At 39.5% G+C, this 27,938-nt stretch overlaps 3 protein-coding genes across 4 annotated transcripts; 1 reads left to right on the forward strand and 2 right to left on the reverse strand.

The window, feature by feature from the left end:
• Nucleotides 1-4,399: 4,399 nt before the first annotated feature.
• LOC130166424 (GTP-binding protein Rhes-like) lies at nucleotides 4,400-6,073 on the forward strand. Its single transcript, XM_056372021.1, has 2 exons — nucleotides 4,400-4,533; nucleotides 4,653-6,073. Exon 2 carries the CDS (start codon nucleotides 4,659-4,661, stop codon nucleotides 5,283-5,285), a length of 627 nt encoding a protein of 208 aa, XP_056227996.1. The 5' UTR covers nucleotides 4,400-4,533; nucleotides 4,653-4,658; the 3' UTR covers nucleotides 5,286-6,073.
• Nucleotides 6,074-8,826: 2,753 nt separating this feature from the next.
• On the reverse strand, nucleotides 8,827-20,892 carry LOC130166811 (phosphoribosyl pyrophosphate synthase-associated protein 1-like). The gene is made up of 10 exons (XM_056372586.1): nucleotides 20,178-20,892; nucleotides 17,098-17,150; nucleotides 16,898-16,964; nucleotides 15,658-15,830; nucleotides 14,914-15,029; nucleotides 14,699-14,754; nucleotides 14,336-14,481; nucleotides 10,610-10,680; nucleotides 10,031-10,177; nucleotides 8,827-9,315 (listed from the first exon to the last, which is right to left on the reverse strand). Exons 1-10 carry the CDS (start codon nucleotides 20,333-20,335, stop codon nucleotides 9,157-9,159), a joined length of 1,146 nt encoding a protein of 381 aa, XP_056228561.1. The 5' UTR covers nucleotides 20,336-20,892; the 3' UTR covers nucleotides 8,827-9,156.
• An 819-nt stretch (nucleotides 20,893-21,711) lies between these two features.
• On the reverse strand, nucleotides 21,712-27,607 carry si:dkey-45d16.4 (scaffold attachment factor B1). Of its 2 annotated transcripts, none has more exons than XM_056371959.1 (7): nucleotides 27,475-27,607; nucleotides 26,548-26,670; nucleotides 25,979-26,120; nucleotides 25,673-25,781; nucleotides 24,587-24,677; nucleotides 23,848-24,033; nucleotides 21,712-23,317 (listed from the first exon to the last, which is right to left on the reverse strand). In XM_056371959.1, the coding sequence occupies exons 1-7, from the start codon at nucleotides 27,509-27,511 to the stop codon at nucleotides 23,190-23,192; spliced, it is 816 nt and encodes a 271-aa protein (XP_056227934.1). In that variant the 5' UTR covers nucleotides 27,512-27,607; the 3' UTR covers nucleotides 21,712-23,189. The 2 variants fall into 2 exon arrangements, with proteins under 2 accessions (XP_056227934.1, XP_056227933.1); XM_056371958.1 differs by having other exon boundaries at nucleotides 23,848-24,036.
• Between the last annotated feature and the right edge of the window lie 331 nt (nucleotides 27,608-27,938).

Genomic DNA, 27,938 nt, shown 5'->3' on the forward strand with positions numbered 1-27,938 from the left:
TTAAGTCTGTAGTAGGAACATATGGGTTTGGAGCTCAGTGGCACAGGAAGGGTAGAAGTCGTGCAGCTTTGTGACTAAAGCCTTGTTGGTTTTGGTTTTTTGGTTTGTTAACAATAAGAAAAGAAAACGAGTTTGAGTTTGAGGAGAAGGTGCCTTTTATGGTTTCATTATATTACAATGTTCCTCTTTGCACCTTCAACAAAACATCTTATAAGTGCAGATATAGGGAGAGGACACTTCAGCAGCATTGAAGGTTAATTCATATGTAGGGCAACATTTATATTTGGCATCTGTCAGATTTGCACAGCATCATCTTCATGGCATCATCTTGACAGGATGACAGTGCAGTGTACGTTTCCCACAGGAATGTAGACACAGACGATCAGGCCACAGGGCCAAGACACAGGCCACTTTCCATCAATATACAGACGCAGGGCCCTTCCTCCTCGGTAATACACAAGGGGCTCATGGCCACCAGGAAATCTATTTCAAATAAAGACACGCTAAAAAGTAATAGTAATGAATTTTCTGTTTGAAAGACCAGTGTATCAAAATTCTTAAGGTTTCTTTTTTTCTTTTTTTTAAGCAACAGCAAAATAACACGGTCAGTGTGATTTTGCCAGTCTGGAATTGAACACAGTCTGGAAGGAGGAAGAACTAGCAACCAGGTTGGAAGCAACGGGAATGCAATTTGCACGTGCATACAAAAGAACACACACACACAGGCGCACACACACACACACGCAGGCGCACACACACACACACACACACACACACACACACACACACACACACACACACAGAAGGACAAAGACACAGGTCAAGCAACCTGTTGAATATGCACTGAAAAATGAACATGTGACCTAAACAGATAAACGAAGGGAGGGTAAAACACATGAAAGCTTTGACCAGACATAAATAAGACATAAATACAGCCTGTAAATAAAGATCTTTTGGTGTATAGAAGATATACACTGAAATAAATGGCCAGGAAATTCTTATAATGTGCAGAAGTATACAGCAGTGTTTCCTCTAAACGCATCAGAGCTGAACATTTGTTTTAGTCCAACAGGCAATGGATGCCATCTGGTCATTATCATCACCACAGGGCAGCGTGACCGTAAATAGAAATACAAGAAAAGTGCTGGGGATATGAGACATAATGACACGTGACGCAAGAACACAACAAAACATCCAGTGGCCACAGATGGGAGCTCCATTTTTTAATTTAAACTCTTGATGGTGCTGATTTTTAGGTTGTATGGGTGAAGTTTTTACAATATTAGATTTTTGTGGACTTCTTCCAGTTACAAGTTGGATATCAGAGTATGCAGTATGCCATAATAGGCATTTTTCCATATTTAATAGGAAAAATACAACTATGGCTCTGGCTCTCACCATGGTGTGATCATGAACCTGAGACTAAAGCAGCTAAATGGAATTCAGCCATCATTAATTGTATTATTTACATGTCAAAACGCCAATGGCTCAATGCTTCAATGTAATTATTACTGTTCGGTGAGTTTCATTAAGTATTGTCATTTTTAATTCTCATGTATCAATTTTCCCTTTAACTACCTTATGCACAGCTACAGTACATCAGCTGGTCATTTCCTAAGTTTCCCAGAATACCAACACAACAGATACGTAACAATCTACAGATGTGGGGACTTTGATTGCTGTAGAGGTGTGTATTTGTAGAGAAGGAGTGTGTGATGGCATTATCAAAGTTAAAATTAAGTCAAAATGGAAGGCGATCATCACATCATAGGAAATCAAAAGGTTGTTGTATAACTCTCACTATTTAGACCAAATATCACAGTGTAAAGTATTGAATTAAATATACAAGTAAAGGTTTTAATGGTATTAAGGGTAAAGGTATTATTATTCAAAATTTTACATCAGCTAAATGTGAAATAAAAATACAAATACTCAAATGACCCCTTTCATGAATACTGTATTTCTTACTGTACCTTCCTGTATATACTGTACTTAGTTACGTACTGTATGTTCCATGCATTGCACAGATTCTGGACTCTTCAATGATGCAAAAAGAGAAGATGTGATTTTGTTAATTTTTGACTAAAGCAGAAGCAAATCATTATTCAAAGCAGAGTATTTTTCTATGTTTTAAAAAAGTCTGAGAAGATCTTTAATCTGAAAAGGAACTAGTAGCTATGTAAAATCAAATAAATGTTGTAAACATTACAATATTTCCGTAAAAAGTCAAATAAAATGCAGAGCACAGGTAGTTCAGAGTTGTCAAACTTGGGTAAATGTACTCCACAACAAACCCGTAAAGGCGTAAACTGTAACCAGACTGAAATTCATTCTCAGTTACTTTGTCATTTTGGAGGCCTGAGGTGCGAAGATGCGTCTCTTTAACCAGCGTCAGGTTTGGTAGTCAGGACGGTCTGACGAGAAGTGACAGCAGTTGAGAAATCCTGATTTTAATTCCCGAGCAGTGACTGCAGCCATTAACGTTTCTCCCGCTGTGTGTCAGGACAGGGGAAGTCCACAGTTAGTATTCCCACAGTGCTTCACTCTGCTCCACTGCCCATCAGGTACAGCAGCCCCCTGGGGAGACTGTATGAGTGAATATTAAAAGTGTGCGTTTGTCAGACGGTGGGAAGGGTTACAGTGTTCCCTGGGGCTTATTGCAGTTCCACGCTGTTGCCTAGCCTAACAAGGCGGGGAGAGTCACAGTCTGAGAGACGACGCCAGGTCTCAGGGGAAATTTAGGAGGATCACGAGTCAGGCTCACTCCTCTAGAACAAACTCTGACAAAATGCAGGCTGCCAGGATTCGTTCTAAGACAGTTACAGGCATACGCATCATATATAATTGGACACAGAGGACAGCTGAAGGTGATTCACACAGAGTCATGCATTGCCATGTGTGACTGAAATGATCTATAAGCTGCTCTCCCCAGGAAAATGTCACCAGCTTAAGGACAGATAAGTTTGCAAAGACATTGTTCCTTTATTCAGATTTAACACCACAGGAAGCAAATCATGTAATAATGCAGTTTTAGCTCAGGCTTTTGATCTTTCGTGATTTCCCTTTCACTACTGGAGCATTGAAACAACAAACAGAGTTGAGAGCCTCCAGTGTAACTAGCGTCCTGCCCTCAGCTGACAGAGCTAGTCCCTAGTCCTTTATCCAGACTGACACACGACAGAGGGGAAAGAGTCAAAAACTATTTCTTGCTGCTTATCACAGGACCAACCTGGTGCATCTACTCAAGCTTTCTGATCTGCAGAAGTTCATCAGTTACAGTACTGCTGCCAAGGTCCACCTAAGGACCTAAGAAAGTGGAGCACATCGCTCAAGTTCTTGGAACCTGTCGCCTGCTTCATGTGTGTCAAAGAACTCAGCAGTGAATGATTTAGGCCAAAATACATTTCTGATCTGCTACTATGTTATTAACCATCCTCAACCAACCTCTCAGATCATCTGGGGCAAAACCTGGAGACACAGCATTTAGCTTTAATGCACCAAATATCTGAAAACAAACTCTCACACCGACTTAATTTTAAAATGTTTCTGTTCGCAATTTTATCCTTCATTCACATCTTATCCTGGAGTCTGGACTATAAGTTATTTCCACCTGTTTATTCTGTTTTATTCAGTTTAATCTTATTTATATCTTCTATTTTATTTTACCCATTTAAAATCCTATTTGTCTTTTAATATTTGCCTTAATGCCATCTTTTTAAAAAGGTGCTACGCAAATAAACTGTCCTTTTCCTTCCAAGACTGGCATATGGAAGCCATTATCATTACATCTGAATAGAGTGAATATAGAAACATAAAGAAAATTACAGAAATCTATAGTGTAGTTTGTAAGATCATGTTTCATCTTACCACAAATGTGAACACTATGTAAATTTTCATTATCCATCCTATGTACTCATTTGTGGTGCTGGAAAAAAAAAACGTATCCAGGAAGTAAATAATACACCACAGTGAATAAATCAACTACAACAGGCATGAAAACACCTCAATATCACTGGAAGCCTTCCGTAGGTACTGCTCTCCTTTCTGCAACCCAAGAAAATCTGAAAAAGACTTTTTCTGATACTCGTGTCCATGTCTGCATGTTTCCTAAAACTGTCACAACAGAGGCATAAGAATAATGGGCGGATGACTGTCTTTCCCCCTGAGGTACTCCGTGACCACCTGGAAGTACGATCAGGACCCTACTCAAACAGTATTTTCCATGCTCTGCTTGCTGTTTATTCGCTTTCAGAGATCACCTCCTTTTCTCCTCTTGAATTGACTGATTTGCATGCTCTGCCATCATTGGCTGCCTGCACGTTACACTTCAACAGGCTGCCTTCTGCTGATTGGCTGCAACTGCACGAGGGCATGGAAGCTCTCTCACCAAAACAGGCATAAAAGGCAGTGTGTGGTGGGATCACAGACACAGAGGAGCACCCTATAAAGCAACAAGAGAGAGGAAGGAAGCTCAAGACTATCAAGAAACTGCTGAAGAGGAGATTTTAAAAAGGACATTTTCTTTTTAAAAAGGTAGAAGTCAGTGACAGAGAGTGCTGAAATTTATAGTGATTTAACAGTAGTATTAACCACAAAGTGTAAGTGAGTTTTTGGGACATTTACTTTCATTTTCTTTCTTCCAATAAACAAAGGCCAGCATGTCCCTTGAGGTGAAGGAGAAGACCCAGGTGCGTCTAGTGTTTCTGGGGGCAGCAGGAGTGGGCAAGACAGCTCTGATCCGGCGCTTCCTCCAAGACACATTTGAGCCCAAACACCGGCGCACAGTGGAGGAGATGCACAGTAAGGAGTACGACATCGGCGGGGTCAAGATCACAGTGGAGATCCTGGACACCAGTGGCAGCTACTCCTTCCCCGCCATGCGCAAGCTGTCCATCCAAAATAGCGACGCCTTTGCACTGGTGTACGCTGTGGATGACCCAGAGTCACTGGAGGCAGTCAAGAGCCTCCGAGATGAGATCCTGGAGATCAAGGAGGACAAGTACACGCCCATTGTGGTGGTGGGGAACAAGGTGGACCGGGAGGAGGAGCGGCAGGTGTCCAATGAGGACGTGCTGTCAACCGTAGAGATGGACTGGAACAACAGTTACCTGGAAGCTTCGGCGAAGGAGAACGCCAACGTGGTGGAGGTGTTCAAGGAGCTCCTGCAGCAGGCGAACCTTCCCAGCCGCCTCAGCCCCGCACTACGCAGACGCAGGGAGACCTTTCCCAAAGACACCAACTTTCGGCCGCCCATGAACAAGACCAACAGTTGTATTCTGTCGTAATGGGAGACAGGGGAGCAGAAATGTTTTGTTTTAAATGAAGGGACGAGAGTTGAGAAGACGGAGGGTATGTTGTGAAACACAGCGCTGCTGGACAGGGGAAAGGAGAAAAGTCTGGGTTTCAGTCAGTGTTGGTGTAAAGTGATTGTGACAAGCGATCCGGACCAACAAAGACACTTTGGGGTTCACAACTGAGAGGAAAAGAGACTGAAGAGCAGAATGGTGTTAAGACTGAACTGAAACAGACTGCCACCTGAATAATTACGAACCTGAAGGAAGACACATTTAATACTCAGTTGTTTACTTGATGTAATCTTGTTGCTGCTTATTTGGTGACATGCTGCTGGTGTTTAGATCAATGTATAGATTTTGAATTTCAAATTAAAATGTTCACTTACATCAAGGTATTTCGACTGTTGCTAACAGACTGTTTTCTGAGATAAAGTGTGTATATATGTTGTGGTTTGTGCAAAATGTATATCTCTCATGTAAATTGTTTTAATTTACTTATTCACCTGTAGCACATAATGTTTACAATTTGTCATTAAGCATGTTATAACTCTTATTTTGAAAAGAAAAAGTGGTGAAATGCAATGTAACACGGTAAATGCACTTTTCATTTTGAAATGACCATTAAAAATGATGTTTTTATGCTGTTTTTTTTAAATATATAAATTCAATTTCTTTTTTTTTTATAATTACATACTCACAAATGTTATCATTTTGCTGTTTGTTTAACAACTGTAATTGGAATGTGGATCTAAATGTGTAATAAAAAACCAAAAGTAAAATTTTTTGTGTGAAATTGTTGATGTTAATGCAGCTACATGTAGAAAATTTCACTTTTAGGTGAATAATTATATAAAGTAGGTAAGTTATTAAAAACAAATATTTGATCGTCACTTACAAATTAAAGTACTCCAGGAAATCATGTCAGTGCAACAGTAATTGACAATATATAGAAATAAATAAACAAACAAAACATATATACATTGATACATGAAGGACATGGAACATTTTGCAAAAATACAATTTTAAAGCTAAGTAATGCTATATTGTAGGACTGCTGTCATTTTTACAATTATTAAATTAAATTTAATAATTGGTTAGGATGCTTCTTCTGCCTTCTTGGTGTCAGGAAACCTTTCAGCACTAAAATCTGTCAGGTTCAGTATAAAGCCTACTAGAGCAGACAGACTTTTGATGTCTTTTCAGGCAGAAACTATTACCCAACAATAGGCGGAAATACGAAGCTAAAACTCTGTAAAATATGTAACAGCATTGGCAGTATGCATATAATACAGAAGCATGAATACTGATTATTTTGGGTGGGGTCACGCCACCAGGTTCACTTTCTGCTTCCTCAAACCAGTTTCAGCCACAGAATCTGAACATGTGACAAAAGTAACTCAACAGGTGCCGACAGAACATATTCACTGTGTTCTTATTGTTTCTGGTATTCATATTCTTGCAGTAAGTGACGCAAACTAGTAATTCAACTTGTACAGTGAATTGAAACTGAAAAGTGAAAGAAAATGCAAGAGGTTGAGCTCCAGATTTCTTCACCCTCTACATCCAACAGTATTTTAAGATCTCTGTCGCCATCTGTTGGTGCAAAACACACAAGCCAGGAAAACCAGTAACAGCTCAGTATGTGACCCTTGAGTATATTGTTACCTGTGGCTTCAGCATAAAACTGTAATTTAAATTTCAATAAGAGATCCAGTATATTTGAGTCATGTTCACATGTGGACATTTGATCATCAGTTTTTATAAAAGCGCTTTTGTGTACATTTTATATTGCAGTGAGCCAACACAGACTTCACTGCATTGGGTTCCAATTGTCTGAAGTTTCATATGCTCATCGGATTAGTCTTGAGTGATTTGACTGATTGGCATTGTGTATGCGATCTGTTACGTATAACTTTGGTTTGCAGCGAACAACCTAAACACCCTAGATAACATCTCAAACACTTTTCACATCTCTGGAAAATGAGTCCAACGTAAGATGAAAGCAAGTGTGACATCCCAATTAACGAGTGAGAGTAAACAGTGACTGGCTCCAGGCCTGAGGGGCCGGCTGTCAAAGTTGAGCAAAACAAAGTGAATTGCTCTTGAGCATCACAGTACACAACAGTTCTCCTGTTAAACTGGTTCACAAAATAGATCATTGTGCAGTTCCCGAAAAAGCTGTGCCTGGTTCCCCTAAACAAAACCTGCCAAGGGGAGGCCGTTGAAGTGCTCAGGTCCAAATCCCCACCCCCACCCCCACCCCCACCACTAACCCTCCAACCCCCTCCTCATTCCATCAGATTAGACTGAACTAGGTTTCCTGTTTTAATTTGAGGAAGTGGCCAAGTAAACGTTTGTGGGCAGTTCCTCTTTCAGTCCACATTTAAACATGCTTCCGCACTTAGTCTTGTTCATTTGCGAAGGGATGGAGGCCTGGCAGCTTCACTGTCACGCAGGTGTGTGGATTTGACATCTCGTAACACAGAATTCTGTCTTAAATTAGGTATGAGAGGGATATTTGATGACTTCAGATTTAGCCATTTTACCCAGACTAGCTTCATTAGCATTATGTTTATTTGCATTCAATGGTCAGATTTCAGCTTTAGTGAGAGAGGCCATTCATATAGTTTTTGGCTCAGTTTCTCAGATGTCTTCGCCCCTGGACTTGGTCAAAGCTCCTCAGCAGATTAAAACAACTCTGAGGCGTTTAGAACAAGTTCAGGGTCCTGGACAGGGCACAGCAAAGTTAGAAAACAGAGAGTGTAACGATATGTCAGCAGTCTGTGTTTAATATTTAGGGATATTGCGATCACTACATTGTAGTTTTTATGGCTTTTTTCTGCCTGAAGGGAGTAAAAATAACTGTATAATGTGTCACATGCCTATATTTACTCTGACTGAGCCTTTATGGGTCATGTGTCAACGCGTGAGACACGCTTGTAAATTAGTCATCTATTCAAATCACAAATCAAGAAAAGGGAAATAATAGTTTTACAATTGAATTTGAAGTGTCATTTAAAGTCTAAATAACAGTGATTTACTTGTGTTACACCACAGTTGTGGAAAGCATCATATCTGCAGCACATAAATCACAATTTGTGACTTATGTGCATCAAACTTTTATCCAAAGTTTTATCCTTCATCTAGTTACTGTAGGAGGCAACAATCAAATCACAGCACCCTGCCTGTATTCATAAAATGACAAAAGACCTCATGCAATGCAGGGTTCTTTGGCACAAACCCTAAAAGCTTTATGACGACCATTTTCGTCCGAACACTGCAGTGTGACATTTCTCGCTTTTCCATGCTTCATAAAGCAAGCGGCCTCAGCTGTGACTGAAACTGCTACTGAAAGTTTAGGTTCAGGTGTAAAGTACATTTCTGACAGTTCCACAGATTTCTTCACATTTCCATTGCAAAACGCAAACCATACCAACTCTTCATAATGCCAGCTGTGGTTGGTATTGTGCTAATTTTACTATTTTAGATTTACAAGGTAAAAAAAAGAAGACAACTTTAATCACCCAAGAAGTAGTTTTATTTGCCTTTTTATTTCTATCTGCATGATACATTGTGTTTTTTATTCATGTCTCCAAATGGTGGAAGCATGTATTAGTGAAGTGAAACAGTTTGTATTGTTTGTACAGTCTGACTATATATAGACTTATTCAGAGGAATAAAGTAGAGCGTGAGTTGCTTCATATGTAACATATAGTAAGTTGAGCCAGTTTCTGTCAATGTGTTTATCAACAAAACAAGCAGGACTGCAGTAAACTGGATTCTTGGTCCTCAGTGTGTGTGTGTGCTTAGTAATGTGTTTGTTTGTGTGTGTGCAGGAATGTAAATGCATGAGTGTGTTGCCTCAGTCATCCACAGCGATGTTGCGGAACAGATAGGCCATGGACTCTCCGTTGTGGATGCGCCGAATGGCCTCAGCCAGGATCATACTGACGTCCACAGTTTTGATTTTTGGACACTGCAGCTTCTGGACCTCATGAGGAACAGTGTTGGTCACCACCACCTGAAGGCACACAGTGAACACACTTTCTGTCATTTTATAAATCTGAAAGTCTTAACGTTAGCATCTGATTGATGGAGCTGGGTGAGGTGGAACATAACCTGGGAATAACTGACACAGGACAAATGTCACATTTCACATAAACCAACAAATACCTCAACTAAGCTACCGTAAAGACTGAATATGTGAAAACCTCACTCTTATTCCTCAATTATTAAAGCCAATCCTCGCACGCTCTATCTTACTAATACAGTTGCTGAGAGGCTGAATTCAGGGGGGAAAAAAGTCCCCTGAGCCTTGTGACAAGGTTGATAATAAATAAACACTTGTCAACGCATATGCAAACAGGATGTCACACTGTTTAAGTGAGTGTTACAAATAAAATGTCTTGTTTCTGTTATGTGTGAGCTTTTTTTTCCCCCCACCACCAGCTCCATGATATGTTAGCTATAAAGGGCACAGCCGGTATAAGTCAACAAACAAGTCAAAAGGTATTTGCATTAGCCTCTATTTGCATTAGGTATTAGCCTCTCATTTTGAGACATATTTATTTCTAAAGAAATGAAGTGATTAGTTTAAGTAGCTCCAGATCAGCTTTACTGTAACACATTAAACACATTTAACATACATTTATTTTTTAATGCGCTTTTGAATGTTATCTTCAGTAACGAAAGACAGGATAACGCATATTAATTTTGGCATCCACACATGATTTTACCTCATCAATCGCAGACTCCTCTAATAGTCTCGGTGCCTCTGCAGACAGCAGGCCATGTGTAGCCATGATGTAGATTTTGTAGGCTCCCCTCTCCTTCAGGATTTCTGCTGCTGCAACAAAGTCCTCCACATCATCTATAATGTCATCCTGAGAAAGGGACCACAGGGTTCAGGATCACGCAGGGATAAAGAAAAAGTAAAGGAAAATACATATAGTTGGAGTGCTGGAAAACTTAATCTCAACATTAAGGTTTTTCTTTTTTGAGTTAACATATCATGGTGGGAACAAAGCTGAGAAGATTTCCGAGACTTTTCTTTTTTAATATCCGTAACTTGGGAAGTGGCGTGATCAACATCAATCTGATTGAGCACAAAAAGTATCAGAGATACTAGGCATTGCTCTGATAGCCCTTATGAGAAACAGCAGCCATGAACTCAATGACCTCCACTAAACTAAACCTGTGACATAACTAACAATCGGCCACATGGAAAAGAATCAGTAACATTTCCATACAAGCAAACTCCCAACTAAGTTTAAAGTAACAAAAAAAAAAAAAAAAAAAAAAAGGAAGTAACTTACAATAATGATGGCGATTCTTCCTCCTACATCTCCTACAACAGTGATAGGTGGCTTCTCCTTCGCCATCATCACTGAAAGACACAGATGAATGACAATATTTTCAGGACAGGAAGTGAGATCTATTCTGCGGGACCAATCAGGAGTGGATCCTTGAGGCGAGGTAAAGTTAATGGAGATTTGATGAGAAGGGATTTGATTAAAACCTGCAAACATCATGCAAAACAGCTCGACCCCCAACAAGCTTCCATCCACCACATCACCAAACCCATTAAAGACTGTTGAGAAAAAGTTATAAGTAGGGCAAATTTGTGCTTCTGCTGAATTCAAATTGCTTTTTGTATAGTAGCAGATGAACAAGTGAGTGTAAAGCTGAACCTCTTCTCAAAACCATAGACCAGGATCGACCATTATTTGTAATTCAATCAAATGCTATCTTTCAGAGATTACTTAATGATGTCATGAAAAAAACATCTTATCTTGGAGCTTATCTATAGCTCCCCAAATTGAAGTCTTGCAACCCCAACATTCATATTACAATGTTAAAAGTACTTGAAGGGATTTCAAGCAATAATCGATCCATGTCTACAACCCACCACATCTGACTTGTTGGATGTGCCAGACGGTAGCCCTGACCATGCCAAAAACCTTCTTCCAAACAACAGCAAGACACATTCAGAGGCCAGTCTGCAAATCCATCACAAGAATCATTCAGCAAGGCCTCTGTTCAGAAACCAAAAATACATTTTATTCTATTATTTTTGAATGGAATGGTTACATGTTTCTGGGTTGCAAAGGAAGCCTAGACCAAACGACTGAGGTTTTTTAATCAAACAAATTTAGCAATTTCTGAGCCCACAACTCAAAACAAAACATTTTAAGGCAAAAATATAAAATAATTTAAACAGAAAATAAAAACACAATTGTCAGGCTTGGATGTTATTGCTTGCCATGATTTGTTCATATTAAGCAATTAATGAACAAAAATTTCAATTTCATAATCAACTGTGTGGCAAGTTATATGTAATTTTAGAAAACTAATTCTAGTAAGAGGATTAATTAGCATGAGTCGTTATTTGATCATGTAGTGTTTCTCATGTGCCTACTGGGTACATAAATAGAGGATAAACACAGGTCACATGGTTCATGCCACTGTTTCTCACTTCACTAATAACTCTTCATTTTATACGGACCAAAATCATTTCAACTGAGAGGATGTGAGACTGAGGGCTTCCAACAATTATCAGGGACACTTCAGGGAAAACAATATTTGTCTTACGATCAAACATATCAGTGCAGCGCAACTCCCTGTTATTAAAGACAATGAAAAGTATTTTCCCTTTCCGTGACCAAAGAACTGGAATGAAGAGACAGATACTTTGAGTCAGAGAAACAGATTGGCTTTAATAGCAAAGTCTGCTGTGGCCACATCACTGTATCTAGGGTGGACAAACCTGTAACAGACATGCTCTCAGTGTTTCATTTCCTTATTCATTTGAATTTTCTTTTTTCTTTTTTTTTTTCCAGACAGTTCCCTGTCTGATCAATGTCCCATGCATTTCTGCTGTTGAACAGATCTGTTGCTGAGAAGATAAAAGGCTGGCTAAGACAACACATCTGGTATTATATTCCCTAAATTCCTTCACAGCCTCAGCAGTCAGCTGGGGTCAGTGTGTGAAATAACTTATATCAATAAAGATACCATCAATATTCAAAGCAGCCTTTACTTTGCTCCAGGAAGAGGCCTAAAATAAAAAGGTACCAACAGTTTTGCTGCACTGGGGTGAGACATGCATAGACCTGAACATGCAGTGGAGTGAAATACTACCACACTTGTGTACAGTTTGCCCTGCATGGTTTCATAAACTGTATAAACTCTAACATGTAATTTTTGAGATTATTATGTCGTCATTCACACTCTGGGCGAGCGGCAAGATACACCCCGGACAGGTCTCCTGGGTAAAGGATCGTTTTTCTTCATTGCTACTCAACCTTTACCACACAAGTGTCCATGTTTACGTTATGTTATGTTACAGCCAGCATTTGTTTGTTTTGTTTTCCCCTCATAATGGCAGAGAAATATAAAAACTCTTATATTAAAATTGCCATTTCAATTTTTGTGTTCAGATGTAAAATGAAGTGGAAGCCCTCAGTAACTCATTCTGTCATTCCATGCAGAGAGGAACAATCAACAGGAAGCACGAATGGATTCAAAGCATTACGATCATACTTGGGAGCTCTATCCCAGGGAATGGGACATGATGTCTGCTGCTCGCTGTGGCAAAAGACAGGATGGTACAAAACATATGAAGTTACAATGAGGCATACAACAAACAGACAAAACATTACAAGGCACAAGTGAGCACAAGGAAACTCTTCACTTTGTTTTTTGTTCTTTTTGAAGGAGGTGGTTCTAAATCACAGGGCAGCTGCATTTAGAGGTAGGAGGCCTTTAACATTTAAAGCGGAGGGGGAGGAAGGAAGTGGAAGGTAAATTCAGCTGAAGAGAGAGCAGACGAGATGAGATGAGATCAGGAGGGATATAAATCTGGCTGAGGAAGAAAAAGGGTGTGATGTCAGTCACTGCCTGCAGTATTTCACAGCTGGCTACAACAACGCCTGAGGCAAGGCTGACCTGAAACATCCTGAGAGAACTGTGTGTGTGTGTGTGTGTGTGTGTGTGTGTGTGTGTGTGTGTGTGTGTGTGTGTGTTACTGCAGGCTCAGCATAGCTATTACTCTTTTCTTAAGCTGGCCATTTTAGGCAGCTGAAAGGGAGACTGAAACTGAACAAAGGTCAGCCCTGCTATAAGTCCTTACTAAGAGGTAAAAAGATCTTGTCAAGAATACGATTATAAATATAGACAAGGAGATCTAAATTTGAGGTTTATGATATTTGTTTGTACCTTGGCATTAATTTTTACTCAGAGTTTGATGACTATACAGCTTGAAGCTCAAGCACTCTAATACCCCTGATGGAAAACTTAGCTCTTCACATCACCCCAAAAAAAAAAAAAAAGCAGAATTGGTCAGCAGTTACAGATTTTCATTTTTAGCCAATCATACACAGGTTTATGCTTGGTAAGAAAACTCGATATTATCTGGTTATTTCAAATGTTATCCTGTCTGTAGTGGAAACTCTCCACCATTTTGATTCCAAAAAACATTTCTTAAACTCCTGCAGATAATACAACAGCATTTCAGTCTACAGCGGTTGATATGGTCCTGCCTGTGAGCAGTCGTCATGATACAGTAGGTTGTATGGGGGTATCATTTCATGGTGAACTCAATAAACACAGCTTATGACTGACCAGACGACCATTTCGACCTGGTAGTCATCATTGGACTGGTAGTAAAAGCAATGATGGATGACTGGTGGGTCTTTCTGAGAGGCTACTCCTACTGTTGTTTCACAGAGAAGCTCTCTTGGCTCAACACACATTAATTACAAAGACATGGAAATGCAAAAGCGCAAGGCACATTCCTGGTGTCTTGACACGACGCACTGAGCAAAGCAAGTTTGGAGGAGGACGAACGAATAAGTTTACTAAAAGTCAATGTAAACATGAAAAGCGACTTTGTTTACTTGCATCCAGCGATGGAGGACAGGATCACTCAAAACTGATTTGTTTTGAGTAAATGATTGTCAGAGGCTACAGAAAAAAAGCAAAGAGAAAACAAGGAGAAATAATTTGTGAGAGCGGGCATGTTGTTATGTTGTGTGTCTTACATGGCAGCTCCAGTCCGGTGTGTCCTGTGGTGGTGCGGAACAAGGGGGGAGAGTTTCGACCGTCGGCCATGTCTGACTCTGAGTGATGGGCCTCTCCGTGCATCACTGCCAGCCCGAGCCGCAGCCTCTCAGCGTAGGACTGAGCTCTGAGACAGACGAACACGCAGACACACAAGAGTCAAAGAAACTGACAAACACAACACATACGAACGAATACATGGGCAAAAGAGAGCAGACAGGAGTTTGCACAGAAGCTTAAACATACCTACAAAAACAAAGCAGTGATATGAAGGAAAGGGCAGTGACAAGACAACATGAATGAAACTGTCCATTGTAAGAGCAGGAGAGCAGATCTCTTCTTACCTCTTGGCAGCTGAAGGGGATTTTGCAACAATTATAGCATTCCTGTAGTCTGGGATCTGAGAAAAGACAAACATTCTTTTCACTGCTGGAGTATTACACTAAAGCTTTGATCATAACGGCAATAAATAAAGTTTAACTTCGGCTTCTTAGTCACACTATGTCTGGCTGACAAAGAGGCACAGCATTATTGAGTATACAGTGTAATATAGCCTCACCTCCTCCTGGATGTACTGGATGAGGAAGGGGGAAGCTCTGAGGTTGTCAACGGGGAAACTGAAGAAGCCCTGGATTTCTTTCTGGTGGAGGTCCATGGTGATGATGTGAGTTAGCCCTGCAACGCCACAGACACATACACACCAGTTGGTATGGCTTCAGAACAAATTCCTGCAGTGTTTGAAGCCTAAAATGGTGTGGCATGGTAGAAAAATACATTGGCAGGGACGTTTGTGTGCAGGGATGGATAAACTACAGAAACGTTTAAATAAACTGTGAAAACAGATCACTTAAGTGAGTACAATGTTTTGGGAAATTCAGAAGACAGACATCTGAAATTTGCATCTAGCATTCAAGAACATTAGTTGTAAGTAATGCAGTGCATAATTCAATTGTTGTTCCAAGTTAAATTAAAGCATAGGCTAATAAGCGGCGACACAAAAATTGTGCAAACACCCATATATCCCACATGCTGTTCTTTACAGAGTGAAAACATGTGAGGTAGCTGTTGTACGATTCCTCTTTGATTGTTAAAGAACAAGTCGTATCTCAAAACACATCTCCTGGCCTGTAGCTGTAACACACAGGACTTAGTGTCTAGTTGTACACAGCTCTCATGTGTAGCAAATAGGGGAAGGATGCTTTTTACATTAGTTTATTTCTCTGACCTTAAGCTGCGTTTTCATTCCATGGGTATTAATGACAAATCAATAATGACAGAGGAAACGACGACATGCAGTCCATACCAGCTTTAGCTAACATGGATGTGAGCAGCTTGCAGACAATGGATCCTCTCTTCCTCATCTTGCACTGCTTGCTGTAAGGAAAGTAGGGAATGACTCCGATGATGTTCTTGGCACAGGACGTCTTCAGGGCATAAGCCATAACCAGAAGCTCCATGATGGCTGTGTTGACATCTCTGACAAACAGAAGAAATCATAACGGCATCAAAAGCACTGCGCTGATATGCAAAGTTTGAGCCAATGGTCGCCTGCACAGAAGATCAAATCAGTCACAGAAAGATAGTTGGCATTGCTGAGCAGAATGTGAATGATGGGTTTAGGACAGCTTAATGATTGTTTACAAGATCCTCGGACCATAAACCGTAGTACATTAAGTTAACAGTGTGGGCAAACATTTTGTTTTATTTCCACTGTTTTCACATGGCCTGGTTTTTGCTTCCTCAACAGGCTTTTCTGAGTGCTGAGCCAAAAATCACCCTAAAATGCACCGGCTGTTGTAGATGCAACTGATTAAGTTACAACAAAAAGAAAAACATCTAACTGCATTGTTAACTGCATAACAGAACATGATGCAAATGTGGATTCTGTTCAAGAAAACACCTCCATGTGAGAAAAGATTTGGTCACAGGAGATTTTTAAATCATCCTTTCTGGCTAGAAATCAAAACTCTGTACTATAAAGCCAGTTTTTGATCAGCCCACCACAATGCTTGTTATTTTGATGACTAGGACAGTTTCACTACTTTAGAGAGGTGCAGAGCTGTTAGTGTAACAGGAGACGCTATGTAACCAGTTTGGCCTCGACAGTCTGTTGAAACCAGAGATCCCACACAGGCAGGTCACTGTCCTGCTGGATCAGCTCGCACTCAGTGTAGGAAAATGATGTACCCCCCTGTGACCTCCGGTTATCTCTCAGAGCATGACTCTTCGTCGTGGCAAATAACTGATTAACAAGGCCAACGGCCATAGTTACTGTTGCCGTCCCTGCTTCACTTGCTGCAAAAGTAAACTTTATTTGGACTTGAATCTCCCAGGAAAATGGATGCTGACATTTACAGGGCACACAAAGTAGAAATGTTTTGGCTTGTTTCAGTTAATAGCAAAGTAATGATAAATGCAGTGTACAGGCATACCTACTGAGACTGTAATGACAGAGATAAACTGTGCTAACCATGTCCTGTAATGTGATATGATTCTTTGATCATATAAAACATTAATGTGTCAAGAGCGTCCTTCCGTCTCACCTAGGAATGGTCTGAATGATAAAGATATCTTGCCCACGTACAGACTCTTTTACATCCACTCGAGTCTCTGACAAAAAAAAGAAAAAAAAACAATCATTGTTGGTTTCAGGTGCAAAGTCAAGAGAGATGACGCTTAACCACAACTAATCCAAGACATTCAATGTGGAAATGAGGGACCTGAGGATATTCAGCAGACTTACCTGTATTTGACTCTTGATAAACCACCGACTTGCCCAGTTCCACACCCAGGCGTCTGGGGAAACACACAAAGACTTTTATGGGTTTTTAATTTATTGACGTGTGTGAACTAGACTGAAAAACAACCTGCAACTATTGATTATTGACCAACTGATAATCAGTTCTTTTTTTTCAATCATATTCCCAGAAAAAGCACCAAACATTCTTTGCTCTCATCTCATTAAATGTGAGGATCTGCTGTTTTTCTTTTTCTTTTTCTATCATTAGAGAGTGAATCTCTTTGGGTTTTAGGTTGTTAGACAAAAACAAGAAATTTGGGTTCTGGGAATTTGCAATGGGCATTTTTCCTTCTCTTTTTTTGTACATTTAAACAAAAAAAATTACTTATGAAAATAATAGGGAGATTAATCAATAATGAACATAATCAGTGCATAACTTTTCAAACTGTGACATGCAAGTTTAATTATTAGTCAGAGTAGTTAAGAAATTTTGAGGTCTCCCTTTGGGCTCTGATAACTTTTGGGTGCTGACAGCAGGAGACATTCCCACTGACTATAAAAAGCAGTGAACTAAAGAATGACTGGGAAGGCAATTTATTCTGGGGAAAAAAAAACAAAACATGGTAGCCATAAAAGAAGCCTACAAATGTAACGTACTGTTCAGTAGTGTAATTGTGACAAGAAACTATTTCCAGCTCCAGAGAGGAAAACTTTTTTTTAACACCACAAAATCCAAACGCTCTTGGCGCACAAATACACTAAGCTGATATTAATTTAGTGCGTTGCATGGTATGAAACAAGCCCAGGCATCATGAATACAGCTGAGCCTTGGGCAGAAAATAACACAGTGTCTGAAACCAAACAGTAACATAACAGCCTCAGTTATAAATAATGAACTTGATGGCTCTTTAAACTATGAGGACTTGGCTTGGTGACAGTGAGAGACTCTGCCAGTACAGTCAGCAGGGATCCCACGAGGCAAAACAAGCCTCTGTCAATGTAGCCTCACCCTGTTTATATCACCCAACCTCAATCTTGTTCCAATATTTGATATATTGCTGTCATTTATTTCGACTACGGCACATTAAAGCAGACAAAAAATATGGCACCTGCCCTTCCCAGCGTTATTTCTCCTCATGGATATATGTGTCTACCAAGTGAAAGCTCCAAGAATATTGCAAAAGCCAATCAGTTTACAGCCTTACAAACTTTTCTGTTAGTCACATTCAGTGAAGAATTACATGGTTTTAAAAAATAAGGGTGACTTCAGTCCCACAGGGATTTACACATAGCCCAGTTATCTCATGTGCACATCAGAGTAAATAAGCAGTACACAATTCATTAGTATTTTCTGTGTGCTCATGTTAACCTTTGCACCACAAGAAAACTGAGCTCCTGAATGGCAACATAATCTCCTAATAATGTTCTGTTGTTGCCAAACAATGAAAACTGAGAAAGCTAGGGTCTTATTCACTGTGCTCATGTTGTGCTTGGCTGTCTGGCAAGTCTACAGGGCCGAGAAAAACATGGCAGCTCCCTGATTTCAGAAAGCCAACATGAAGAAGACCTATTGGTGTTTGCAGACATCTGGGTCAGTTAGTCTGATATTTGCTATTGTTTTTGTTTTCATTCAGATGCATTTTACCTGGTTTCACTTGTTTTTTATACTCAACCAGAACCCTTTAACATGCCACATGAATCACTGTCTATTAAAAAATGTCTGGCTACCTAAGTAACCCCCAGTATACAGCATCTGAGCCCTGCTCATTTCCTAGACTGACCAGTGTTCCTTTCATCCCAGTGATTCTTACTGACAGGTCCTTTGAATCTCCCACACCATCACTCAGAAAACAAAACCCACATTTCTCATAATCCAATAAAACAAATCTTTCATCTTCACTGTAAGAGTGCACAACCTAATGTTAATGTACAAAGATACTTTTAAGGGCAATGGTGATTAAGGAAAATAAAAACCTCCACAGACTTAAGATTCTGTAAGGTGGGGTTCAATCAATCAATTTTTTTATTTTTATTTTTTTAAACTCTAGTTTCTAACATCCAGTACTTTGTGATAACATTCAGTATGTTAACGTTGGATTATATTCATATCAAGAAAAACAATAGAAAACAGTCAGGTTATTTTTGAAAAAGCCACTGAAAAAGCAGTTACACCATCAAGTAACAAAAAGTTACCAACCCCAGCTTTTTAAAAGTGGGAGAAACTCTGGATTACTTTCATTCAAGACTTCAAAACAATAAATATCAGTGTTTAGATTTAGAATTAAAATAGTTCTAAATTTCATATCAGGTTTCAAAAAGTGACACTCATCCAAGACCAGTGTATATGACTGTATGGGCAATATCGTATTTAGGGTATTGCAAAGCAACATATCAGTCCATCCCCTACAAATTGTGGATACAATTTGATCAATTATGAAGTAATTTTAGTTGTTGCAAGTGACAAGCCAATTCTGCAGTGCATGTAAAAAACTGGACAAATGCTTTTTCCCAATACGATTACATACACAAGAACTAATAGGAATACATTTTCTTGCCTTAGCACAGAGCCACAGACACACTGTTAACTTGATGAGGTGTGTTAGAAAGTTGCACTTTGTAAGAAGATGTTTCATCTCAATTCTCTGCAGAGGTCTGAGCATTTATAATATAGTAAAATATTACATGTACATTCTACATATGTTTCTTATTATTTATTTCTGCAATTATAGGAACGTGCTCCTTCTTCCTCTATACTGATGTTGTGGACTAAATGATGTATGTAATGATGTTCGTGCCATCACATCATCATCTTGTGAACATCATGTGGTGTCAATGTTATGAGTTACCCTATTATTTCCGCAACATTTACAGTGCGTGTGTCTATGTGTTTGCATAGCATCACAGAACTGCATTAAATTAGAAAACAATACACACCCTCTCGCCTCAGGTCACCTGCAGCTATGACTCACAGGTGTACCGTACTATCAGGTACATGGCAGGTAACAAAGACAGACCAATCCTCAACATCACAAACATGAACTGAGCATATCCACAACGGTATTTCATAGTCAAACAACACTTACTCTGTGATCTTCTTGGCCAACTCGGTGCAAGCGGTGGTGGAGTTGGCAGAGAAAACACGGTAGCCACTTCTTGAAACATTCATTTTCTTGTAACCATACGACAGCCTTGGGGATTGAGAGACCAGAGACCTGTGACCCCCAAAACGCCTAATAGGCATTTTGCTTTGGAATCAATGTGGTATTTGGCTACGTTTCCACTAACTCGTCCAAAAAAATTGTGTACTTGAAGAACAATTCCTTCACTAAAATGTAAGCACTTGGTGGTTTCGAATTCCACCATGCAGACGCATCTTGAAGTAAGAAAAATACAACCCTGAAACTACGTAATGTAACTCTCTACACAAACTAAGATGACTAAGACACATGCTCCGCATGCAACGTGGGAGCAACTCTCGTGCTGGTGATAGCGAGTCAACAACCACCTTCACATCGACCAGCACCACAACCCCCCCCCCCCCCCCCGGTCTAACACAAAACCAACAGCAGATGGAAAGCTGAGCTCTGTATTTCCATGCGGGCCACTGAGTCTTTATCGTCTCCTGAACAAACACGCGTTTTTTGTTACTATGACGACAAGCTGAAAGGTACCAAAACTCCGCTAGCTCGCTGCTGCAGAGGAATGAAATCAAAACTCCGCTGCTAACATTCAAATGTTGCTACTGTAAACTTTACAGCAATACGGTCGCAGCAGGAGAAAAATGGGAGAAAAAAATGCCACAAGCACACACGTTTATTGGAAGAGAGAATGACGTTAAAGAGAACCAATCAATCGCTAGATCGAAACAACAGAGGGCGTGTACGATAATATTTTGACCAATCAGCGCGTGGAATTCGTATGACCTAAATTTAAAGCGGCACGACCAAAAAAAAATGTGGTGGTAGGATAGGGTTTTTTTTGCCCTAAATAAATCATATCAGGCAGTGCTGTAGTAAACTTACAGTTGATAGTACACTGGAGAAAGAAGTTCTTAGATAGAGATACTTTAGTAAAAGTAGTGATAACACAGTGTAAAATACTCGTTTACACATAAATCCTGCAATTTTACCTGAGTACACAGTAGTATTAGCAGCATGTAGCCGCTAATGCAGAAATGTCCCTTTTCAATATATTGTAGCTGTCACATACATCATTGGCGCATTATTAATGATAAATTATTATTTAGGCAAAATGTTGAGGTGGAGATCATTTTAGCTACTTTTCATATGCTTTTAGGCTGTTTAAACAGTATTGCACTTTGTAACCTTATAAGTTTTGTATGAACTGTAAAATCTGAAAAGTTAAGTGGCATTAAATGGAAATACTTAAGCAAAGAACAGGTACCTCAAAATCTTGTTCATGTATATGATTGTGTAAATGTACCTCAATGGTTTCTTGGCAAAAAGGAACTTTTGGAGAGTTACTTAATACTGCCATCTCAAGTCTGTTTTCATCATAAGACATTATCTTAAACTTCAAAGGATTAACCAGGATTTGAGAATACGGGCAGATCTAAAAGTTTTATTGCACCACACTGGGGAAAAACAATTTCAAAAAGTGTTTTTTAAAGATACTGATTTTTAATAAAATAGTCACATACCATAAAGCTCCTGACATGTGGCCTAATCTCTTCTGCAGTAACACTATAGTGAGTTAAATGTAGTTATCGGCGATCATGAGGAATGCACATAAGTTTTACTTACATTTTATTTTATTTGGAGAGTAGAAATTATCAACTTTTTAGGTTAACAAATTTTCTTCACATGCTTTCAGTTTTTACAATGTAGACTATGTTGTTGGAAGTTAAGCAAAAATAGCATTTTAATTCAAAGCATTTACAGGAGGTTATAGTAGCAACTGCCATGTAATAAAAAAACAAATTATTTAATAACTCATGGTGGAAGTGGAACAAATGACCTGTAGATCAGTGAAACATGTTATTAAAAGTGCATCAATTCCATATTAATGTAAAACTGTAACTTTAACCATTGACAGTTATCTGTACATAGCAACTTAAACTGTGGATGTTGACATAAATTGTATTATCTTATAGCAAAAAGAAATGTACACCTAAGATGTGACATTATCACTAATTTCACACATTTCATGGCTTGTTTTAGTAAGATTTTTTGCAGTACAAAAGTGCTTACCACTCAATGTGCAGTGTATTCACAGTCAGTAAAATATAGTTTTACTTACTCAAAAAGTCTTCTGATTGAAAAAGTGGTGGCTGATCAAATGTGTTAAGTCATTAATATGGTAAGTGCTACAGAGTTTAGTTGAGCTGCATCGTAAATTCAGTGTTAATTGCTTAAATATATAGCTTTCCGTACTGGCATCACAAAGATCGGACTCATGAAAGCGTATGGCTGTTGGTCACACAAGAAAAGGCATTCATCCATTTTTGTGCAACCAAACGTCTTGTCACATGGTGATTCTGTCTTCCAGTATTGGATTAGTGGATCACCACACCTAAGATACCGCACCCTTTTTTGTTGTGTGACAGGCCTGTAATTTCAACGCTTTTAAATCCTCATGCAAAAGAGTGCAGTGAAGAGTAAAACACAGGGAGTTTTTTTATTGGTATCTACTGTCTATAGATCAACTTCAGTCCAGCTGGTTTAGGCAAATATTGATGCGTTTAAACATTGTCAGCAATTCTACCTTTTTTGTTTTTTTGTGCACTATACACACACATACTGTACAGTATGTGTCTGCATAAACCCACACACTCACATTACTTGTTTGGCTGTTAAGATTGACAAAGGCATCTGCACATCCTGCAGTACTGACCGTTAATGTTATTAACGGTTATTAGAACACCTGTAAAGCGGAGTGATACATGTAGTTAAAAGTCTAAGTGTTGTTATATTCTATATCAGCGCTCATTGAATGCCTCTTGTCCAATCAAATTACTTTGTTGGAACTAACTGTTGTATATATCTCAACGCACTGTTCATCTCTTTGATCCCTTTTTTCACTTCCTACTTTCTTGTTTTCCTTCCGTTTTTTAGCAGTCCACTATGTTTTCTCTGTCAGCCTTTCAGCACCTTCTCTTTTAGCAGGTCCAAGATGACCTGCCTCTCTTGGCTCTCCAGCTCAAATCTGCGTTCCCTCTCTTTTCTCTCAGCTCCCAGACGTTCCCTCTCCAGAGCGATCTTACCTGAGAATATGAAAAAGGACATTTTAACTGTAATTTCCCTGATCTCAAAATGAAAATCTGTGCACGTCAAAATGAATATCTGTGCATATGTCAAATCTCTTGTACTTCCATTAATGACGTCACTACATGTGATGTGATAATTATTATAGTGTAATGGTTCCTATGTCTTCTTCTTACTTTAATTTAGCCTGGTTCCACACTTCTGAAGTGCTGCCCCAATTTCAGATTTTTGAAATTTAATTCAAACTAGAGCTTAATGGTTCCATCCTTAAAATGAATGGCATTGTATCAGTAGACATGATATTTATGGTCCATTTTACATACAATTAATGTTATGAACTTAATCTGGAACATCTAATGTCAGAGACAAATGCAAGATTACAAGCATTGTTCCATTCCAGCAATACATTTTGTTTTGTTTTTTTTAACTGTTGCCCTATGACATAGACGGGACAAATGTTTTAGCCCCCTTTTTTATTACACAGGATTGGATTTAAAAGAACACAATACAACTTTATAAAAAAACGTACTCCTCTGAATCTCTAGTTCCTCCCTGCGAAGGGCAAGCTCCTCCTCGCGCAGCCGTTGCTCTGCCTCTGAGCGTTTCTCCAGGAAGCTAAGAATCTCAGAGTAGGTTTGGCAGCAGCACTGGCAGGGTCGCTTGGCTGTGGGCGCCGCTGACAGCACGGCCATTTCCTCATGATCTTCGTCTGGTTCTGCTATGACAGAGAGTACTTACGTGTTTAAATTTGTTTATTTGCTGATTGACCCATTGAATTTTAATGATCACCCACTTCAATTGCAGTTATCACATTAAGACGTTAGGATACGTGTATTTCTATTAAAAGTGCAGTAAATAAAGGTCCAACCTTTCCATGTGTGATCAATGATGTTGTCATCAATTTAATGTTAACAGCCTGCTGCCACTGCAACCCAAACCCAGTGACAGAAAATGGATGAATAAACAAAAAAAAAAACAATTGTTTGAAGGGTGCTGCTTTCAAATCTCCTTTTTTCTCACAATGTAAGAAATATTAACCATGCTACTCTGTGGACTACATTACCAGTATCTCACGATAGCAGCAATTCAAAAACAATGCCGTATTTGTGACACCAGAGTGGATCACACCCCTACTCCTGGCAGTGTCTTCTATTACTTTTACAGTATTTACTGAGTCATATTCAATGATTAAACAAACCTCAGCGTCATTTGCTTCTGAGAGGCTATAACGATTGAGAAGGAAGAGTCTTGAATCTATCTGTGTTTACCTGCAGTGGGTGTTTGTGTGGTAGTGATGTTGGGTTTGTCCTGCTCTGGCAGAGTCAATTCTTCTATGGTTCGCTTTCTCAGCTCATCATCCTGGGAAAGATACATGACAATAAAGAAATAAAGAAAATGGGAATCATGGAAAGCAGCTGTTGGTAACAGCAGGTGTTACCAACAGTAGCAGTAGATGTTATTGTAGTAATGATAATATTAATAGGAATAATAATGAAATTGAGAGTAGTTGCAGCAGCAGTAATAGTGGCAGCGGTAATACACTGTATAAACAGTAGGCAAATTTGAAGAAAAGGGAAGTGGCTAAGCTTGTTCCACAGAACATAAAAATCTGCTCTCTGATTTCTCTGGCTAGACTCAGTATTAGAACAGATAAACTATTTATAAAAGAGATAATAAAGAGTGGCTCGTCAACTCTTGGTTAAATGAGAGAACTGTAATAATAGAGTGTGTGAAATTTCTAGATGAAAATCACAATGTTTGTCTATAATATATCTAATCTGAGTCAAAATAAACATGACTCTACATATTTGTGTTATTTTTGGACCTTTTCTAATAAAAAAAAGCTTTTTTTCTTGTGAAAATATGATTAATTTCCATCCTCTGGCCTTTAACAATCATTCAGAAGAAACAATCTGAGAGGTTTTGAAAGAAAGATTGCACTAGAACTGCTCACTAGTCCTAGTCATATGCAACCCGTGACAAGGGACTGACAATGGACTCTTCCTCACCTTAAGGCCACACAGGCTTAAAATGTTGAAAACATCTTGTCTATACAACAGTGTGTGGTTTTAATATTCATGTTAGTCTCTGAAAAGACAACAACTGTTTAGCTCAGTCAAACACTGAAATCTAATGTTTGGCCAAGAACAAACAGTCTGAAAAACCACCATTGACAAAATAAATTGCAGCATGAAGCTGTGTGATGGAAGCTGAAACTTGTACGGTCGGGCTGCCCCTCTAAACCGGCTAAAGGGCACACAAGAACACCCTCTGTAAAAATACATTTCTTGCACTGGTATTGTAACATAAGTCTACCTTGTCTTCTGTTCTGGCACCACACCACTAACTCCCACCTGGTACTTTGTGCCCTCGCCGCTGGCCAGGAGCCCCTTCTCCGCCTCCAGCTCCAAAACCTCATGGAGCAAATCCTCCTTTTGGGCATATAATCTCTCTGTTCCAAACCTGAGTACAACAAATGCACACACACACAAAGAAACATACAAACAAATGTTAAAAGTGGGTTTCTATTTAGAAGGGGCAAGCACATCTCTACAGCACCACACATCCAGATCAGGGCCAGTATTTCCTGAGGAAATGGTACAGTTTACTTTTAATTAAATTTCTACTGAAATATGGGTCCTGTTGCTTCAGGCACCAACCTGCGCAGGCTGGGAAAGTCTTGCTTCTTGTAGTAGTCGAGCAGCAGCATGGTCCTTTCCCTACACCTCCTGGCATCGACCTCAAAGTTTTCATCTTGGAGGGCTGCTGTGATAATTTCCCCAACACGGGCCCAGATCCGTCCTGAAAAACATTCCATAAATGTGAATATACGGTATATATATATATATATATATATATAGGACATCAACTTTGTATCCAATAAGCTCATGAATACGACGGCATGTCTGTGTTAAAAGTATCACGTTTTCCATTATACTGGTCTCTCTGCCTCTTGTATCAGAGACTTTTAAATTGTACAATTGCTGAAAGTCTTTACAAAAGGCAGTTTTTCCAAAGAATCTCCCCACTGTTTGATATATAATAATAATATAGCAGGGTTACTATTGATGTTTGAGGTAAAAACAAAAACAAAGTTCCTCTATTAAATACCACTGTAGCTCCACTGAAAATATTTTAACGAAACCACACATTGACTAAGTTCTCTGCAGCTCTCTGCAACTGACCAAGGGTTTTCAGGAGGATTAGTCCTTTAAAAAAAAGGACTAACCTGGTTCTTTGGAGGCAAAGGGGTTCTGGGCGATGACCTCTCGCAAAAGGATGATGTCATGCCGTGCTGAAAAGCGCACCTGACGCTTCCGTGGTGGCGTGGAAGGGCTGGCAAGGGAAAAACCTGAATTTGGTGATAGAATAGAAGAAATTAGAATACAATACAATAGTAATATTTTTTGAAACATAGCAAGGTGCCAGAATGAATTGGAGAACCACCCTTCACACATAGGCCTGGATTTGCCATGACCTCTGACCTTTTGAAAATGAAACTGATATAAATAAATAATATTCTCTGCCACATTTTTATTATTATTGTTATCATTTTGATGATTATTCCTATGCAGAGATACCAAGTCCAACCTGGCATGTAACTTCACTGAAATTGAAAGTCCAGTTTTCATTGGACGAAAACCTTTACACTTCCTACATAAATGGATTAATGTTCCAAGCATAGGGATTTTTAAGACAAGATAAACATAATTTTGTATCTAAAATATTTTTTATAAGTGGATTATTTTACTACCACTGTCTTGCAGTAATGACATTACATGTTATTTCTATGTATCCAACTAACAAGCCATGATGGGGAATACATTTGACCTGTGTTTTGGTGCAGAGGTAAGAGGTGACAGCAGTCTCTCAGCTGCAGAACTGATGACCGCAGCTCTGTCACTCCTGTCTCCCACTGTGTACAACCGGCAGCCCGCAGCTACAAGAATTTACACACAGAAACTAGACAAATAGCCTCTAACCCCCTGATAGCCCTACAGAGGCTACAAGCGCGTTCATTTCCGAGCCACATGTGTCAGAGGAGGAGGAGGAGCATTTGTGCACGAATCGAAAAGAAGCACCAAATGCCTTTAAGGAGATGTTAATATAAGTGGCTGAACGTAGCGTTAGGCGTGGAGGTGGTAATGTATCTCACCGTTGTTGATCGGCACCTCCACCACTACCCGTTCCATGTTTCTGTTTGGTGCATCCGGGAACCGCCTGACGCGCACTGTACACGTCCACTCACCAGTACAGGTTCACTACTGACGTGTAAAACTCAACTTGGCGGAGAATCACAATCCGGCAAAAAAAAACAAAAAAAACCGGCGGTACCGCGCTTGTCTTTTGGCTGCACTTACTCTATCTGACCACAAGATGGAGCCAGAGGTCTGCGTTCTCCAACCCTAAAGGGAATGGAGTGTGAGCATATTGCTACAGCATATGGCTCCACAGAGTGTCAAGACAGTCAGTGAAAAAATAATATTAATATTTCTCCCACAGCCAACGAGATACAGGCAAATGGCCATTTGTCATACAGTCATTTCAGTTTGTTTTTCTTTCTTGTGTAATATTATTCAGTGATTCTGTGGTAGTCCTATGAATGTAAATTGCATTAGC

Source organism: Seriola aureovittata, chromosome 3 (assembly GCF_021018895.1).
Source record: "Seriola aureovittata isolate HTS-2021-v1 ecotype China chromosome 3, ASM2101889v1, whole genome shotgun sequence".
NCBI classification, from domain to species: Eukaryota; Metazoa; Chordata; class Actinopteri; order Carangiformes; family Carangidae; genus Seriola; species Seriola aureovittata.

Bases quoted from the DNA above. Each gene is read 5' to 3' on its own strand.
- si:dkey-45d16.4 (XM_056371958.1), bottom strand. From the start codon at position 27,511: ATGGAACGGGTAGTGGTGGAGGTGCCGATCAACAACG. The intron at 26,121-26,547 runs GTTAGTCCTTTT...AATGTTTTTCAG, and splicing joins CTTTGCCTCCAAAGAACCAG to GACGGATCTGGGCCCGTGTT. The intron at 25,782-25,978 runs GTTGGTGCCTGA...TGTTGTACTCAG, and splicing joins GACTTTCCCAGCCTGCGCAG to GTTTGGAACAGAGAGATTAT.
- LOC130166811 (XM_056372586.1), bottom strand. From the start codon at position 20,335: ATGCCTATTAGGCGTTTTGGGGGTCACAGGTCTCTGGTCTCTCAATCC. The intron at 17,151-20,177 runs GTAAGTGTTGTT...GTGTTTCCCCAG, and splicing joins TTGGCCAAGAAGATCACAGA to ACGCCTGGGTGTGGAACTGG. The intron at 10,681-14,335 runs GTAAGACACACA...TGTGTCTTTCAG, and splicing joins CACCGGACTGGAGCTGCCAT to TGATGATGGCGAAGGAGAAG.
- LOC130166424 (XM_056372021.1), top strand. From the start codon at position 4,659: ATGTCCCTTGAGGTGAAGGAGAAGACCCAGGTGCGTCTAGTGTTTCTG.